Source organism: Mytilus edulis, chromosome 9 (assembly GCF_963676685.1).
Source record: "Mytilus edulis chromosome 9, xbMytEdul2.2, whole genome shotgun sequence".
Lineage (NCBI taxonomy): Eukaryota > Metazoa > Mollusca > Bivalvia > Mytilida > Mytilidae > Mytilus > Mytilus edulis.
Window position 1 is genome coordinate 10746045 of NC_092352.1, and position 17700 is coordinate 10763744.

General features: G+C 33.1%; 1 protein-coding gene across 1 annotated transcript; it reads left to right on the forward strand.

Moving 5' to 3' along the window:
- Nucleotides 1-5119: 5119 nt before the first annotated feature.
- Nucleotides 5120-16645, forward strand: LOC139487624 (caspase-14-like). Its single transcript, XM_071272544.1, has 5 exons — nt 5120-5196; nt 5545-5755; nt 6590-6777; nt 12535-12649; nt 16109-16645. Exons 1-5 carry the CDS (start codon nt 5194-5196, stop codon nt 16408-16410), a joined length of 819 nt encoding a protein of 272 aa, XP_071128645.1. The 5' UTR covers nt 5120-5193; the 3' UTR covers nt 16411-16645.
- The last annotated feature ends 1055 nt before the right edge of the window (nt 16646-17700 follow it).

Genomic DNA, 17700 nt, shown 5'->3' on the forward strand with positions numbered 1-17700 from the left:
ACAATGCCGTTGCTTCCTTGCAAACAATTCACATCGTGCCTCGCTTCATACTTAAGCCAAAAAAATAACGTCCTTTATATCTGAAAAAAACCTTCCATTGTTAGCCAAGCTGACCTCTTCCCTTTTCCACGACAATTCGACAAAGTGTCACATCCACTGAATGCATGGACGAAAGGAAGAGCAGCTACAAAAGGACCAAACGCATTTGATATGTCACGTACAGGAAGCCAACAAAAGAATTTATTCCTTCCATTACCTATCCACAATGTGTTCTACCTAGTTTTGCGATTGCTGCAATTCTTGATACTATTACATCTGTGTCAGTACTATCTAAAATTACATTTAACAACACTTTTCATAATTATGCCGAACATGAACAAACATGAGTGTATCTGCTTCTTTATGATTACAAGTGGTAGATAGGAAGTATCCTTATTGAAATTGCAAAGAATATTTTCACCATGAATAACACATTTTTATTAGTCTCTTTTTTCAGCAAGAAACCTGAACAATTTCGTTTCGTTGTCATCTTCACAGAGAAAACTACTCTAAACCTTTGGTGTTCTACCAGAACCATCACCTTTCCACCTGGCACAAAAACCTTGCCTTTGTCTTGTCACAGGCTCTAAATTATTCATTTAGTAAACATCAAATACAATGTCTACTCTTGAATACTTATCGATACAAGATTTTATGTAAGGCAGTATGACATCATTTGCCTAATCGTCAAATATTGTTGCCCAAATTTGTGACCTGGAATTAACCATTGCTGCCCCACCAACGATCAATGCGTCCCAATTTGGACCAGCAAGTCGCAGAATGTTTCAAGTAAACCCATTTGCAGCGATTTAATACCACTATTTCAAGAAACATCCTGAGATAAAGACAGAGGAGAAGTTTGGTTTTTATGGATAAAGAAATATTCCAAGTAAAACTGTCTACTGTGACAAGAAATGAAAAGTCTAGAAAAGATATTGCAATCACTTTTAAGGTTCTCTAGCTTTGTTTTTGACAAAGACGTTTCCAGTTTCATTTTTGCGGCCGATAAGAAGTTGTCATTTTTATTTGGTTATAAAAAGCAGGTTCTCCTTCGTTTTGTATTTGCTTCAAAAGATCTTCGTATTGTTTGGACCAATATCTTGGAGTTTATTTACATATCTTACCTGTTCAACAATTTCTTAAATGGTAGAAATGAATACTCGTTCATCACTTTACAAAGCCTTTAAAGCTGTTTAAAGACATCTTTTTGTGTTTTTGTAGAGTCTTCATTAGGTCGTTCATCTGTTATAGAATGACCCAAACCACAAGATCTTTCAAATTCATCGTCTAGTATACTGACTCCTGGTCCAGCTACCAATCATTTGTCTAAATGGGATCTTCGGTTAATCCTATGGCACCAACATCGCCCTTCACAATTGCATTATTCTGTTTTTGTGCCTGATCAATTGTGTTATAAGAAAGAAATTTGCTGGTCTAACGTACAGTGAAATTATCATTTTCAAATTCCATTGCCACCTGTGGGTAATGTTCGGGAAGGGAAGTCATATCTTGGAGATGGGTCGGTAACGATCGAGCATTATTTACACGATCAACACCTAAAACAATACGCTATCATGCTTTATATGGACTGTTTGTAAAGAACGAAATCTCACTCATGAAAAGAGCATAATACCAAAATCAGAAGAAGTTCTAAATTTATAATTGAACGCCAGGAATGAAACTGTGGTCGAGATGACTCTTTACACCAGTATTTTAAATCATTGTACGTCACAGAGTCATGACATAATTAGATATTCTGAGTTTAGCTTTCATAATCCGAAATTAACAGTTCAAGCAAACTACATGCAGTTGTCTGATGCGCCTGTCTAGTCCTAGGTACATTTGAACATACATAAAAAGAATCTGCCGTTCTTGGTGCTGCAATATTGCCTTCAGTAAGACAACATGTCCATCCCCTTTCACGCAATATATCACCCAGAGTTTTATAACAAGTCATTTCAATGTGCAATCCATCAAACACGACGATAAACTTACAATTGATGTTTCTCCCGTATTCACCACATTTTCGCTTTATCCTTCGAATACCTGAGAATTGCCTGGTAGTGCATACAAATCGCTCTTGATGTCTATAAATAGTTTGCACATGCGCAAAAGTGTTAGACACATATGTATCATAACCTTGAAAAATGTTATTAAACCAATTCATAATATCATTAGAAATCCAAAAACACTAAATTTATTGTAAATAGTTCAAATATTTTTGAAAGAATTTTGTAACATTTTTGCGCATGCGCAAATACTGGATATATCAAATATTCGTTTTTAATAAATATGTGATGTAAAGAAGGTAGCCTGATAATTGGTTTTTACTCAAAGAAGTTCAAAAAAAAAAATTTCCAGAAAAATCAGTATTTTCAAACTGAAGAAACAGCCATTTTAGAAAATGGACGTGGCCATCTTGAAAAAAATGAATGGCCAGCAGTTATTTCTTAAAAAGTATATAATAATGATGCTTTGTGGTAATTTTCATGCTTGTATCATCATTTGCACAATTTCCTCGATTTTGCTTGCTAATATCTTCCACTATAAGAAATAGATATAATTCCCATTCTGGCAGCTACCTGTCCAGAAAAGGCTAGCTTCTCAATTTGTTTCAGAGGTTGAGAAAATAACTGTTTTTGTTTGTCCCAAGATTTCACAGTTTTATTTGTAAGCACACGTTTAATCATAGGTTCAAGCATATCATCTAAACTTAGCACTTGTAATACAGGTAAAGATTTTTCATGCACAGGAAAACATGATCTATATTCATCCTTTTAAGCAGACAAACGTTCAGGATGTTGAGTTCTCCAAGAATAAGATAAAATCTTAACTTGAGAATCATCTAAAATTAAACCTACTGACTCATCACTATTGTAATACAGGTAAAGATTTTTCATGCACAGGAAACATGATCTATATTCATCCTTATAAGCAGACAAACGTTCAGGATGTTGAGTTCTCCAATAATAAGATAAAATCTTAACTTGAGAATCATCTAAAATTAAACCTACTGACTCATCACTATTGTCACTTGGTAAATCATCTTTAAAATGTTAGCTAGTCTATCAACTTTATTGACATTGTTGCATGTAGTGTTTATATTACCTGAAGAATGTCCATCAACAGTAGATATATTCTGTAGACTTGAATTTAAGTATTAACTAAACCTGTCAGTTTTCTTAGAATTACTGTTTTTATCAAGGAAATGACTACTCACTGATTAATATCACTCTCTTCATGATCTAAAATCAGACCCAACAGATCTCGTTTCTCTCTCTTCATTCAAGTTAGGTTCCAGAGGTGTTAATGGTCTACGTTCCCTCTGTACAGGGACGTTATCCATTCTCGTAATATCGTTCTCCTGAGTGGCTGACCCACCAGTATGTGAACTATCTGCAATTTTATGAGCTGCCTGTAGCAGACCAAAAAGTTTATCAAATCTTTTAGCAACGCTTTCTTCCAAGCTGAAGAGCTTCATTTCTATGTCCGCTGTCTGTTATACGACGATGACTGATGTTCCCATATTTTGACTATTTTATTTATTGTGTCTGTTTAGTTAACGCATCAATGTAAATATAACGGAATTTGATGATCAAAATGAGAGGGTTAGCGCTATAAAACCAGGTTTAATCCACCATTTTCTACATTTTAAAATGCCTGTACCAAGTCAGGAATATGACAGTTCTTGTCCATTCGTTTTTGCCATGTGATTATGGACTTTCCGAATTGATTTTCCTCTAAGTTCAGTATTTTTGTGATTTTACTTTTTTTTTGGACGAGCGTATCTTAGACTTACTTGTTTTGTTGCCAGTTCTGGCCATTTTTTCCCGTGTACCTGTACTTCCGGTAATACTAATACCGACAGTATCACTTTCTTCTTCAACTTCTGACATTCTATTCGTTTCTTCCATAGTTAAACAATTAAAAGTTCATAGTCAATAATTTTTCCACAATACATCCCGCCAATCATCGTTAGATCTTAATGTCTTTTTCGAACTTCTTAAGTATGTCTAGATTCGTATGTATACCTAATAAGGGCGTGCGTTTTAGCAAGTAGCAGAAAAATATAATTATAATAATTATTGAAAAAACATTTATTTGATTGCGTGTAGTAACATTAAACAATTTTACACACACCCATAGAGGAAATTACACGAATGATAAATATTGACCATTTGCTATATGGCCGTTAATTAGTTGAATGAGATCAATTTTTCACGTTTGAATTGTTTTACATTGTCATTTCGGGGCCTTTTATAGCTGACTATGCGGTATGGGCATTTGTTCATGGCCGCAAGGTGACCTATACATGTATATGTTAATTTCTGTGTCATTTTGGTCTCTTGTGGTGAGTTGTCTCATTGGTAATCATACCACATCTTCTTTTATTTTATATTAATTGGTGACGTAGGAGGTCCACTGGAACTTTTATTGATGATTTCTTGGCATTACTTTCTTTGCCACAAAACTCCATAAAGCTTGCTGTTTTCGCTGTGTGTTACATTTAAATTAGTATTTATATGGCATTAGGCGTTTTATCTGATTTTATTGTATTCTCAACATTGGATTAAGCATGCATTTTCATCCAAACTGGTTATCAATATCGCGGCTTTACGAGGAAGTTTCTCTAAATGAAGAGACATATAGAAGATATTGCAGTATCGTATAGGAATATTTGTATTCATCAATTGGTGATTGATTTGAGAATCGTAAAAAGAGTACTCCGACGTCATTAGAACTGAGGACAGGGGACTCTGGACTATCTCATAGCTACTGTTACTAAATGGTTGTGTATACGTGTAATTACAGTTACATTGTATACTTATTTTGAATTTGTTAAACACTAACTGTTTAAAGTCTGAGTTTTAAGTTTACATGGTAATACACATATAAGATTATATAAATTGATTTGAATATATACAATTTACTTTTGTCACTTTTTTTTCTCTGTATAACTGTTCAACGAAAAAATGTGCGAAAATGGTGACCTCTTTTAATTTAGATACGAAACGCTGAAACAATCTATATATAGAATACACGTTATTTAAATCCCCTCATAGTGAATATAAATATAGCACCTGTAAAACCTTTCACCATTTAATACACAGCACATTAATTACTGAACATATACATTCTTCCTTAGTATTTTGTATGGTAAGATCTATCGTGTATCATATCAGGAATCTAGATTCCATGCTTAACGTTATTTCTATTTCAAATATATTGTAACTACTAGATCTAAGATATCTAAATCTAGCGAAGTCAAAAGAATACACACTAAAAAGCGTTACGTTTAGTTTTATACACCAGGATATCGTAGTTTCGATTTGATCTACTACTTCAAAAATTCACATAATAGCGATGTTTACACTGCAAAATTTACTCTATATATTTCTGTAATTTTGAAAGGTTATATTAGACTATGTCATGATAATAAGTTACCATGTTTTAAATTATTTAGTCTGTTATTGTATAATTTATTTGATTTTAAAACTTTTACAGCTTGTCCATATGGAGTCTTATCCCCTTAGTAAAAAACCATCTTGTAAGCCCATAATTATTCCAATAAAAGTTAAAGACTGTGACCATACCAGTATTGATGCTGATACCAAAACATTAAAGGAAACATTCAAACAACTTGAATATGCCAAACCTGAAGTTTTTAATCAGGACAGCGACAGAGATACAATTTTAAATCAATTGTTAAACATACGTAAGTATATATTGTTTCTAGACAAAATTAATTAAATAGAAATGACTACAAGACAAACATCAATGAACACACACACAAACACCAGCACGGGAGAAATAGTAAACAAAAAAGCAATGATTTAAAATGATACTCTAATGACACCCAAAACCAGGGAAGTAAAGGTTAGTCCGTGGATAACTTTTTTTGGTTGTTGAAATGAATTTGTGAGTAATGAATTATGCATGTAACATGCATTTTTTCCTTGCCGTTTACATATTTTGATATACATGAATGATGAACATTCCTTTACGATGAAATCATCTACATGATTTATTTATTAGTTGTCATTGGCCTTGAAATAGCTTCAGTAACTGCGAGTTATCATATTTTCGGTGCTTCAATGTTTTTTGTGTAAGTTATTTTGTTCCTCGTATTGATCATTTGAGATAAGCCGATAGCATCTGATATTTACTATTTGTTTTACAAAAAAAATTGTGCTGTTACACCACTATCGCAAGAAAAGGGAGGATTGAGCACATACAAACATATGTAACCCCGCATCATTCCTTGTGTCCCACAGGTTGTCATCGGTTCATATCTTTGAAGTTTCATATTTGAATTAAGGACATTGCTTTGATATAGATTAGCCTGTTAGTGTTCTCGTGGATTTGGTTTACATTTTCATGTCGGTACCTGTAATACTATACGTATGGTTTTTTTTTATCGTCGGAGGCCGTACGGTGTCCTATAATTGCTTTCTTCCACTCCATGTTAACTCTTGCAAATAGTTGGGAATTATACCACATCTCCCTATTTTTAGGTTTTATTTTTATGCTGATGTTGGTCTGTTTTTAGGTGAAACATCAGAATTTACAAAAGATAGAGATTTTTTATTATGCGTCATAATCAGTTGCTGCGGTCGTGTAAATGGCTGTTTTCAGGACATCAATGGCGTTGATATTTCAGTTGATGAAGTAATCCATATCTTTAATACAGAAAACTGTACAGGACTGAGGAATAAACCCAAGATATTTATTCTACAGGTAAGACATTTATTCTTAAAAGCTAAATTCAATTATCAGTTTTTGTCAAATTCATGTTCACCGATTTGACTCAAATTCTCATCTTAGATTTATAACAATGTAAAACATTTATACAAATTATAATAAGTCTAAAATAATCAATTTTTAAGGCATTGACTCAATAATATGTAGCTTCTTTTTGTGTTATTTAGTCTTCATCTAATTAACTAACGAGATGACCCCTTAAAACAACCGACGGTCAAATAACACGATATAAACATAAACATAAATATAAATAGATATTGACAGTGGACCTCGAGGATTTTTCGATTATACCTGTATGAGAATGATAGTTTAGTGGATCGATTCAGTCAGTCAAATGTTTTACTTTTGTTTTACTTTCAATGTTGACATTAAGGTGATACCCAACACATTGACTAAAATTAAATTAGCTCGTTTTATTTTGATAAAATTTGGACAAAAATGTAAAAATTTCTAAAATTTTAACCAACCACTTTATCAGAAAAATTTCATTGGTTATATAGCAGTTTGACAAACACTTATTTTGATCATTGAGAAGCTATATATTTCATTAACAATACAACGTGATTAAAACGTTTAGTTGATTTTTACAGAGTTACATGTATCTTCCTGTAGTGTAAGGTACCACCTTAAATAGCCTGTACGCATCAATCATACATAATCCATCTCTAGCTAAGGGGTTAAATTAAAGTTCACATGAATACGGATCTAATGAGGACGAATTTTTCACTTGCAAGTGAATAATTCATGATCGATGTTTCTAAGCTTATTTTGACACAATTGAACCATACTGGCTGCTGCTGCTTATAGCGAACTATTATTACACTATTTCATTTTCATTATTTTTCAGACACTTTCTAAAGGTTTTATGATAAATTTTCAATATATATATATGTGTGTATTAAGACGTCTTAGAACGTTTCTTCCGACACAGTTCCTCGCAGATTTAAGAGATATTAGATCAAAATCATATTTGTTTTTATGTATCTCGTAGCTAGTGCCCCTTTAAAAAAACGAAACATGCTAGAATAACCACTTACATGAACAAGAATCAACAGAGTTTTCATCTAGTTACTGCCCAACTTGCGATTCAAATTATAATTGAAATTTGTTTATTCATAATTATACTTGAACAATAAAACTAATTTGCAATATTAACTTTGTGAGGTCGTTAGTGTCAAAACACTAAGACAAAACTTAATTACGAACGGTTAAGTATTTTGATATATATATCTTTTTTTTTTATTCTGTCAAACCTTTGCAATTACAATGGTATACAGACACTACATGACATCAATAATACAGACTATCTCTCTGAATATTTGTCCATCTCCCTATGTCAATGGGTAATTTATGGTTGATGGTTCTAAATTTGCGTAAAGTATAAATATCACGAAATTCTAAAATATCAAAATAGTTCTCAAACCCAAAAGTTTTCTTAAAATTCGATAATTTAATGTCTTCGAACATGCTTGCACATTTGAAAACCATGTTTGTTGAAACTGATCTTGGAGTGATGTTCTGATTGTATTCTTTAACCAAATGTCACTAATACATGCTTCAGATAACCACACAAAGATAATCCCGTGTCATTAAAAATGGATTCAACATGGTTTAACCAACTAAACTTTACATCATTTTTATTTGACAGCTTAAACAGTAGTTTATAAATGGTCGCTGATAATTTAGTCAGTTTACCACATACTAATTTCACCCAAAATAATACCATACGGACTTTAATATCTAAATTGATGGGCTTTCGTCCAAGTTCACCATATATCACACAATTTGGGGTAGAAGATTTTAGCTGCAGAAGAAGCTTACAGAATTTTAATAGAACCCTATCCAGAATGTCGTTATTCCCAAAACCCCCAAATTTCACAACCGTACAATAAGACCGGTTTCACTAATTTGTCATTTAAATCTAATTGACAACTAATAGATAACCCATGTTTTCTCCCCTTTTTGATCACCTCATACATTGCCTTTGTAGCTTTTTCTGCTAAGTGTTTTGTACAGTGTTTAAATGTGCCATTTCGTGAACAATATATCCCAAGATAGTTGAATTCTTGAACGATATCTATAGCAGAGTTATGATATGTAAAACTGAAATTTTTGGGTTGCCTTCCATTACTAAAAATTACAATTTTTGTCTTTTCTACATTTACTTTCATTTTCCAGACATCACAATATCAGTGGAATTTATCTAGCAATAATTAAAGTTTTTTGGCAGATTCCGCCATTAGCACAGTATCATCTGCATAGAGGATTGCAAGCAGTTTAACAAAAATATCTAATGTTTCTTCGAGTTCATCTTCAATAGTGTTCAAACCAATCAAGTTCTCGTTGATAAAAAAGTTTTCCAAATCATTTAAGAAAAGTGAGAACAGAAAAGGGGATAAGTTTTCCACTTGACGTAGGCCAATATTGCATAAAAAATAATCTTATATATTGCCCCTATAAGATAAACATGACTTAATATTATCATACATCTTATGAATTATGTTATACATATGACCATTTATGTTATTCAATAACATCTTATACCATAAAGAGTCTCTTCTGACTGTGTCAAATGCTTTTTCAAAATCCGCAAATGCACAAAACATTTTTTTTTAATTTTAAAATTTCAAAGAAAGAGTGCAGTATAAATATACAATCGACTGTTGAATATCCACTTCTAAATCCAAACTGATTTTCATTTATTAATAAAAATTCATCGGAAAAATAATCTATGACATAAAATCGAAGTGAATAATTCCCCAACACAACTGACAATTGTGACAGGTCTATAGTTTTTTTGATCAAATTTGTTTTCCTTATTATAAAATGGTTTGATCGTGCCAATTACCCAAGATTCTGGTACAATCCCAGTTCTAAGAACTAAGTTAAACAATTCAACATATACATCAATTAAAAAATCACTAGAAGATTTAATATATTCATTTATAATCATATCGTCGCCACAGGCTTTGTTACTTTTTACAATTCATAATCTCGTCCTTTGTAATTGGACCAATAAGTGTACCATTTAAATCATTTAAAGCATCTTGGTCTACATTTGGTAACTTAATGATCGAGGGTGCCTGAATTTAAATTAAGTAAATTATAAAAATTTATGTCCGGTTGTTTCGTGTGTCCCCGCTTATTTAAAATATTCCAATAATCTCTTGAATTTTGAGATCTGAGGTTTTTTAATTTTTTAGCCATATCACGTCTATGAGTTTTTATGGTTTTGTCCATAACCTTTTTATATTTTCTCTCAGAATCTTTAACTTTGTTATATAATAAAAGCGAAGGTGAAAATTTGATCCTGCGCTTTAGCTTTCTAAAGTTTTGCCTCGCAAATTTGCAGTCATAATTAAACTATTGCTTGTCTCCGTTCTTTTTAGGGGCTCGCTTTTTTGGTTTATCAGTTCGTGTTCTAAACGTTTTCTTAGCAGACTCTAAACAACTAATCCAATCTCATTTACAAAACATTTATATTAGCTCTAAATTCAGGTACCATTTTATGATCCCATTTATTAATCTTTTGTCTTGACTGATCATAAGGACTGTTCTGTTCATTTCAAACTGTGATCAATGAGTTGCTTTCTAAGCGTAAATACAATGGACAATGAACATCTGAATACAAGTGTGAAAATTCTAGTAAATCAAAATTAATAAGTTTTTCTAAAACGTTAACATTACTCAAACAATAGTCTACAACACTAGCATTTCTGCAGGTAATTTTCCCAGTTTTATCATTTCCCAGTCTACCATTCATAATGAATAAGTTGTTACTTTTACATAAGTCAAGCAGATTATTACCGTAACGTGTTTTCCCTTTATCCATACTATTAGAGCATTTGCATTATTCACGTATCTGGATCCGTGCACGTATCCTGATACGTAAATAATGCAAATGCTCTATTAAATAGAGGTCGGTCATTTACAAACGTATCAACCGTATCGTATACGTTGACGTATCCGCCTTTGCAGATATATCAAAAACTATTATGTGATCCCGAGCTTATTAATAAGACCATACTTCATTTAAAAAAAACTAATTGGAATCTCTTCGAAACAATCAAACATACACTTTTAATATTTGTGATGGTGATGTTTTGTAAAACAAAACTAAGGGGTTCTATCAACTACTTTTACATGCCCTTAAAAAGGAGCCAATGTAGGGCAGATACACGAATATCGTACACAATCCTTTAATAATCTAGTTAAAAAATATTTCAAGATCTTATATGAATAAACACAAAAAAAAATCAAATGTACTACTTATATACATGTAAAGAACTTTGAATATTGTTCATTTGCGATTTTATCATAAAAGGTAATAGAAAGTACTGAGTATCACTCTATTTGTCAATTAACAATTTGGTTCTACGTGAATACAAGTTCATACACAAATAAACGATTTTACCGTATTCACTCCTATCATGCCTGTAAACTGTTCCAACTATCCGGAATATCTTTAAAAGAAGGGTTACATATTCCACAAAAACTCGATATTTCCTTATTGTTTTGTAAATTTCTGCATTAGAAATTAATCAGTCGCCCATTTGCATTATTGAAAGTACATAAAATTAAAGCTCGGGATCATATACTGTGTTTTGGTATATCTGCAGATGCGGATACGTCAACGTATATGATACGGTTGATACGTCTTTAAATGACTGACCTCTAATAAGATCTCTGGGTATATTATACAATTCTAAGTTACATACATCATTTATAGATACGACCTCCAAATCAATACTAATATCTTTTTTATCAATAAATACATAATCTTTCTCATTAAGAAATTATTGATACTGTATTTTTTGTTTTAAGTAAGTAAGTTTTTGTTTAAAGTAAGACTATTTTGGTCTTTTGTGGATAGTTGTCGCATTGGCAATCATACCACATCTTCTTTTTTAAAGTTTCCTTTATTACCACATCTAACTTAAAAATCCATGATTAAAATTGATAATAGAAAAAAGGAATATATCAAAGAGACAACAACCCGATCAAAGGGCAGATAACAGCCGAAGGCGGTTAATGAGTCTTCAACGTAGCGACGAAATCCCGCAACCGGAGCTGGGCCTCAACTAGCCCCTAAATAAAAATGTGTACTTGTTCAGTGGAAATGGACGTCAAACTAAACACCAAAACATATAAATGAAATAAAATTAAAAAACTAAAAAGACTAACAATGGCCAGAGGATAATAAAAGATGAATTCGATAAATTAATATTGATTTGACTATCATCAACTGCCAAGAAGTTCAACATGCTTATATTGATTCTGAAGGTTCCAGGTGGGTTCCTTATTTATTTTTGATGAATATTGATATTTAACCTCTCTAGTTAAATAATCCAACACGAATAATATATTGATGATTCCAAATTGCATACCCGAAAGAACATAAAAATATAAATCGCACATTTCAAATGCATCCCCATGGTAAAAATAAAGTGAAATCATGGTCCATGATTATAACATTATTTCAAAGGACAAAGTCAAGAAAACAGATATGCATCGTCATTTCGTGTTTTGAGAAGTCTTGAAAATATTAGTCATTAAATACGTGAAAAATCCTTCAACAGAGTCTAAGAAATACACAACATAGAATTTTCCATACTGCTTAAATTTATTTGTTTTTGCTCCAAACACAAATATCAGAGAACAAGAAGAAGTTCTATGGGGTTTCCAACAACCATTATACTAAAAATTTAAGCGTCTAAAATATACTTTTTGTAGACGGATGATTTGAGTATTTCCCATAGGAGTCCCTTTTTTTTTGGAGATAGACCAGAAGAAGTAACAAGACTACCAACTCAGGCGGACAGTTTGATTTATCATTGTAGTATCCCAGGTAAGTTAAATTAGAGATAGCAAAAACATAGATCTAAATGGATCGATGGATCGACAGGGAAGCCATTTGGTTTGTAAGCTTAGAAAATAAAATTAAAAATGAGCCACAAAATGTTTTATCATATCCTATTCCTGGATTTCTAATACATAAACCTAACTATTTGTGTTGTACATGTCCATATGCTTGTAATCAGTATCTTCCATAGATTTGATTTTCAAAAGTTAAAAGGGTGAAACATAATTCCTTTTATGTGTATCCATGGCAACATTCTGCATTTATTTACCATAAATTATTGCAAAAAGTGCAAAAAGGGGGATGAATATGTCACATATCCCCTCAAAATTTGGATCAAACTAGAATTTCAATGCCTTTGAGTGATACCTTTTTAGAAACTGTTGACATACATCTTCCTAATGTATTTTTTTTTTGGAAAATCTAATCACAAAGTTCGTGCGATAAAAAGTTGGAAAAAAACATTACAATAATTGCCGGACCAATGTATGGTACGGACATGCAAATACGGACTGTCATACAGAAAACAGCCTATATTACATACATAACATAACCGCGATGTTCATATAAACATAATAAAAAGGCTATTTTGATACTCAGCTATTCAAAAATGAATTTTATTGCACACTAGCTCTCATATTTGAAAAATCCACAGGGGCCAAAATACGAAACTACACACCTAACTGTGGAGTGCTACCTAATACTACATAAACATAGGTCTAAATGGATCGAATGGGGCGACAGAGGATGAGATTTGGTTTGTAAGCTTAAGTAATACTTGTGGGGACGATATCTTATAATATAACTCTGATAAAATACACAACAGCTTTGCAGTTTTACGTGCTAGTTACTAACCAAAGATAAGGTGACGTCGCCGTGTGACGTCGACCTTGGATACAATGTTACTTCCGAGACGTTGCCGGTCCCGCGGTCTTCTCGACAAAAAAATACTTTACGTAGAAAATAGAATTGAAATACAATATATAAATTATACTAAATTAAGATTTATCTTCAACTATTTCCCAATAAAAATCGGTTCCAATTAATAGTGAAATTTCGAATGTATGATGTTGCTTAACTGGATGTGCGAGCTAAAGTTCTCGTAAATAGTAATTGTTCCTGTCAATGAAACGAATGTGGTTTTGTAGCGGCGTAGCTATCGTAGGAACGATTAAAACCTGTATTGGAATTTTATCTTCAGTTTCAGTTTCAGCAACATAAACTGTGGCTCTATCAAGTCGCCTAGCATTAGTGTTGGTTTCTCCGAATGATGAGAGTTGAATATTTTCGGCTCCTTCTCTCTGCAGGTTTAATTTTCGTGCAAGACTCTCCGTAACAAAAGACTTTTGAGCGCCTTCATCTTACAAACTATTCGTATCAGTGCAATGACGATCTGACCAAACGGGGGCCACAACGGTTTTCAACAATACAATTTTGAGTGAAATTGTGCTTACGAGTGAAATATTGTTGAGTCTTCTTGTATCTCGGTATTATTCACAAGATTTACTACTAACAATTGATTTAGATGTTGTACTTTCGTTCGTACAACTGTGAGCGGAATCTTTCGTGTCGGTAAAACGGTTTTCACTTCTCTGGTCGGGGTTCGCGGTGTGTCCAACTTCATAACATAAACCAGTGTGGTGTCGTTTACAACAGTTACGGCATGAACTTTTCGATTTGCATTCCTTTAAAGTGATGTGTTCCGAGGCAGTTGAAACATAAATTGTTACGTTGAACAATTGTGAGGCGTTCATCTAAATCGCGTTTTTTCTGGCAGTTGGCGGGCGAATGAATATCTTTGCAGAAAATGCACGGCTTAGCTGTTAAATGCTGATTTGCATTTCTATTACTTCCGTTGTGTTTTCCTTGTGAGTTAGCACCGGCGAAAAGGGTTGAATACGATATATTACTTTCTGTCTGTGTAACTTGTCCGGCTTCCATAATTTGTATCTCTTAGTGTATACTTCTTCGAAGATCTCGTAGTAGCCAATCTGTCGTACCATGCTCCCGCGCGAGATGCTTTCTGATTTCTCCGGGCAGTTTGTTGATTATAATCGGGACTAATAAATTACCGTACGAGTCCTGTGTCTGTCCAAGCGATTCAAGTCCCCTAACCAAACTCTCCATTTTGTCATAAAAAATTCTCAGACTTAGGAGGTCATTCCGGGGTGGCGTAATATCAAGCAGTGCTTGTAGGTGTGTTTGTGTTATTTTGTGAGTCTGTCCAAATCTCTCTATCAGACCATTTACGGCTTCGGCATAGTTTGCGTTAGTTAGAGAAAATCCGGCTATTGTCTGAACGGCTTCGTTTTCTAATTGAGCTTCAAATAATTAAACTTTTGAACATCTGTCAATGTTGGGTTGTAATGAATTGCTGATTCGTAAGAATCCCAAAAGCTTGGCCATTCTAATATATTGCCATTTAATGTAGGTAATGTTAATTTTGGCAAACGGTGATTGCTAGCTATAGCGGACGGGGCAGCATAGCTTGACGTAGGAATTGATGTGGCAATTTGACTTGTCTCTGTTAAAATTCGAGCGGCATCATTTGACTGTGGCAATGACGGGGCGACATAACTTGTCTGTACAATTTCGGGTGAACTAGTGGGGATAAACGGCGGACTGTCTACATTTAAAACTTGATAAGACGAATGTGATGCATGGTTGGAAATAGGTTGTGATGTTTTATCTATGAATATCTTAAAATGTCTCAGTTTAGTAACAAAATTTGTGGTATACTCATCTGTGTCTACGATTTCCGTCTCTATATCCTCTGTTTCCGATGCATTCAATATTTGTTCATTCAGTGTGTCGAGTAACTTCTTCTTCTGTTGTAATTCTTTTGTATGTGGCTAACAGCTCCTCTCTGTTCGAATTTAGAACTTTCTTTTGCGTCGGCAAATTTTCTTAAAAGTCTTGTAACGGCACGGCGATTGCCCGTTCTTATTGATTTCAGCTTTGGTAACTCAATTAGTCACGGCACCATAAATGTGGGGACAATATCTTATAATATAACTCTGATAAAATACACAACAGCTATACAGTTTTACGTTTACTAGTTACTAACCAAAGATAAGGTGACGTCGCCGTGACGATGATCTTGGATACAATGTTACTTCCGAGACGTTGCCGGTCCCGCGGTTTACTCGACAATACTACGTAAACATAAATCTGAATGGCCCGAATGGAGCGACAGGGGATGTGATTTGGTTTGTAGGCTTAAGGAGATATTAGGTAAACATTGTTCTGATTGGATTGGTTGGGAGCTGAATTAGAGATAATTATCAAATGTTTAATATTTATTTGATACACGTCAGAATCTAGTTGTATTTTCTAGAAAAAAATACGATAGATTCTAGATTTCACGAAAACGATCAAATTCAGCTTAACTGAATACAGATTTTCTCATATGTATTGCTTATCCTTTTGTTTATATGTCTATTTTAGGTTTTATTGAAACATTCCCTTGGTCAGATTCGGTCAAACCGGAGAAAAAATGGAACACTGCACAAGGTTCTAAATTTATACACACATTCTGTAATGAAATAAGAAAGGAACGAGGTATTGATATACATCAATTAACATTTAAAGTAAATGCTTCTATGAAAGAGTATGTGGATGACATTAATAGCCGGAAACTTCAAAAGCAGACTGAGGAGCTAAGCAAAAATCTAGAACTTCCGATCTGTACATCACAGTTACTTCGAAAATTTACACTTTGCCAAGGACAGAAGGAAACTGAAGTATAATTCTAACAAAACCAGTTCCTTTGGTAAAACATGTAATGGATAGTTTGACATGAAGGAGATATGTCTTAGAAAATTTTCAACTTGCTATCAGAAGAAAACAAACTTTCATTTTCATTTTCTTGTTTTAAACATATCTTTTTCAACCATTTCATGTAGGCACCATGCTGAAATGTATGATTTTAAATATCATTTTGTATTATCTGCAAATGAATAAACCACTTTGACGAGTTCTATATATCTGCCTTATTAGAATAAGAAAAAAAAATCACATGTTGGCTAGATTTCAACCTATGTTAAAATTGCAATTAAATACCTACAGGAACAAATCGTTTATCGTAAGTCGACACAATAATCAAAAGATTGATTGAATGATTTATTATTGTTTGCTTTACGTACAATGGCATATATTTCATGAATGTTCCGACCGTCCCTCTGGTATCTTTCGTCCATCTTTCATGACGAAAACAAAATAATGATGAATAGAATAGTTATGTTCTTGAAGATATGGTTCTATCTTGATTAATTGCGGGAGATTCGGGCTATTACTTTAAAATTATGGTATATTGGATCAAGACATAAAGCGTAACGCTCCTTCTACAAGATTCATCGGATTTAACCTCCCTATTTCGACTGGACATGGATGCATGCTTATAAACCCGATAACAAAACGAATGATCCCCCGTTTTCTATTTGGAACGACGGTAGCTAATAATATTTTTATATGTTACTCAACCTTTCGGATCAAAATCGAAAGCAAGTCAACAAAATATAATATCAAACAGTAAACCAAAAAGTAAAATAACAAAAATATCGAACTCCGAGGAAAATTCAATTGAAAGTCCATAAACTAATGACAAAAAAAGCTCAAACACACTTTTTTCTTATATAGACAGTGGTGGATTAATCCTGGTTGTATAGCTAGCTAACCCTGTCACTTGTATAATATACAATTTCATTATATTGACAACAACGTGTGAATAAAACAAACAGACATAATAGGTAAAAAGGTCAAAAATAGAGGTACAGCAGTCAACATTGTGTTATAACCTTTATAACTATAAAAAGATGTCAACAAAGAAAAGCATATGGGCAAGGCACATTAGCAAAAACGAAAGAAAAGATTACAAAAATTTACCATAGCACAATAACAAATGAACGGGATGATCCGGGATGTATAAGTACCAATCCCCGTCAAATGGATAGTACCAATAACTTACTAAATATTCAAAAGTAATAATTCAAAAACATAGATAAAAGACGCTTCACCATGTAATTAAAAAGATATGCAAC

Bases quoted from the DNA above. Each gene is read 5' to 3' on its own strand.
- LOC139487624 (XM_071272544.1), top strand. The intron at 5,756-6,589 runs GTAAGTATATAT...GTCTGTTTTTAG, and splicing joins AAATCAATTGTTAAACATAC to GTGAAACATCAGAATTTACA. The intron at 12,650-16,108 runs GTAAGTTAAATT...TGTCTATTTTAG, and splicing joins TTATCATTGTAGTATCCCAG to GTTTTATTGAAACATTCCCT.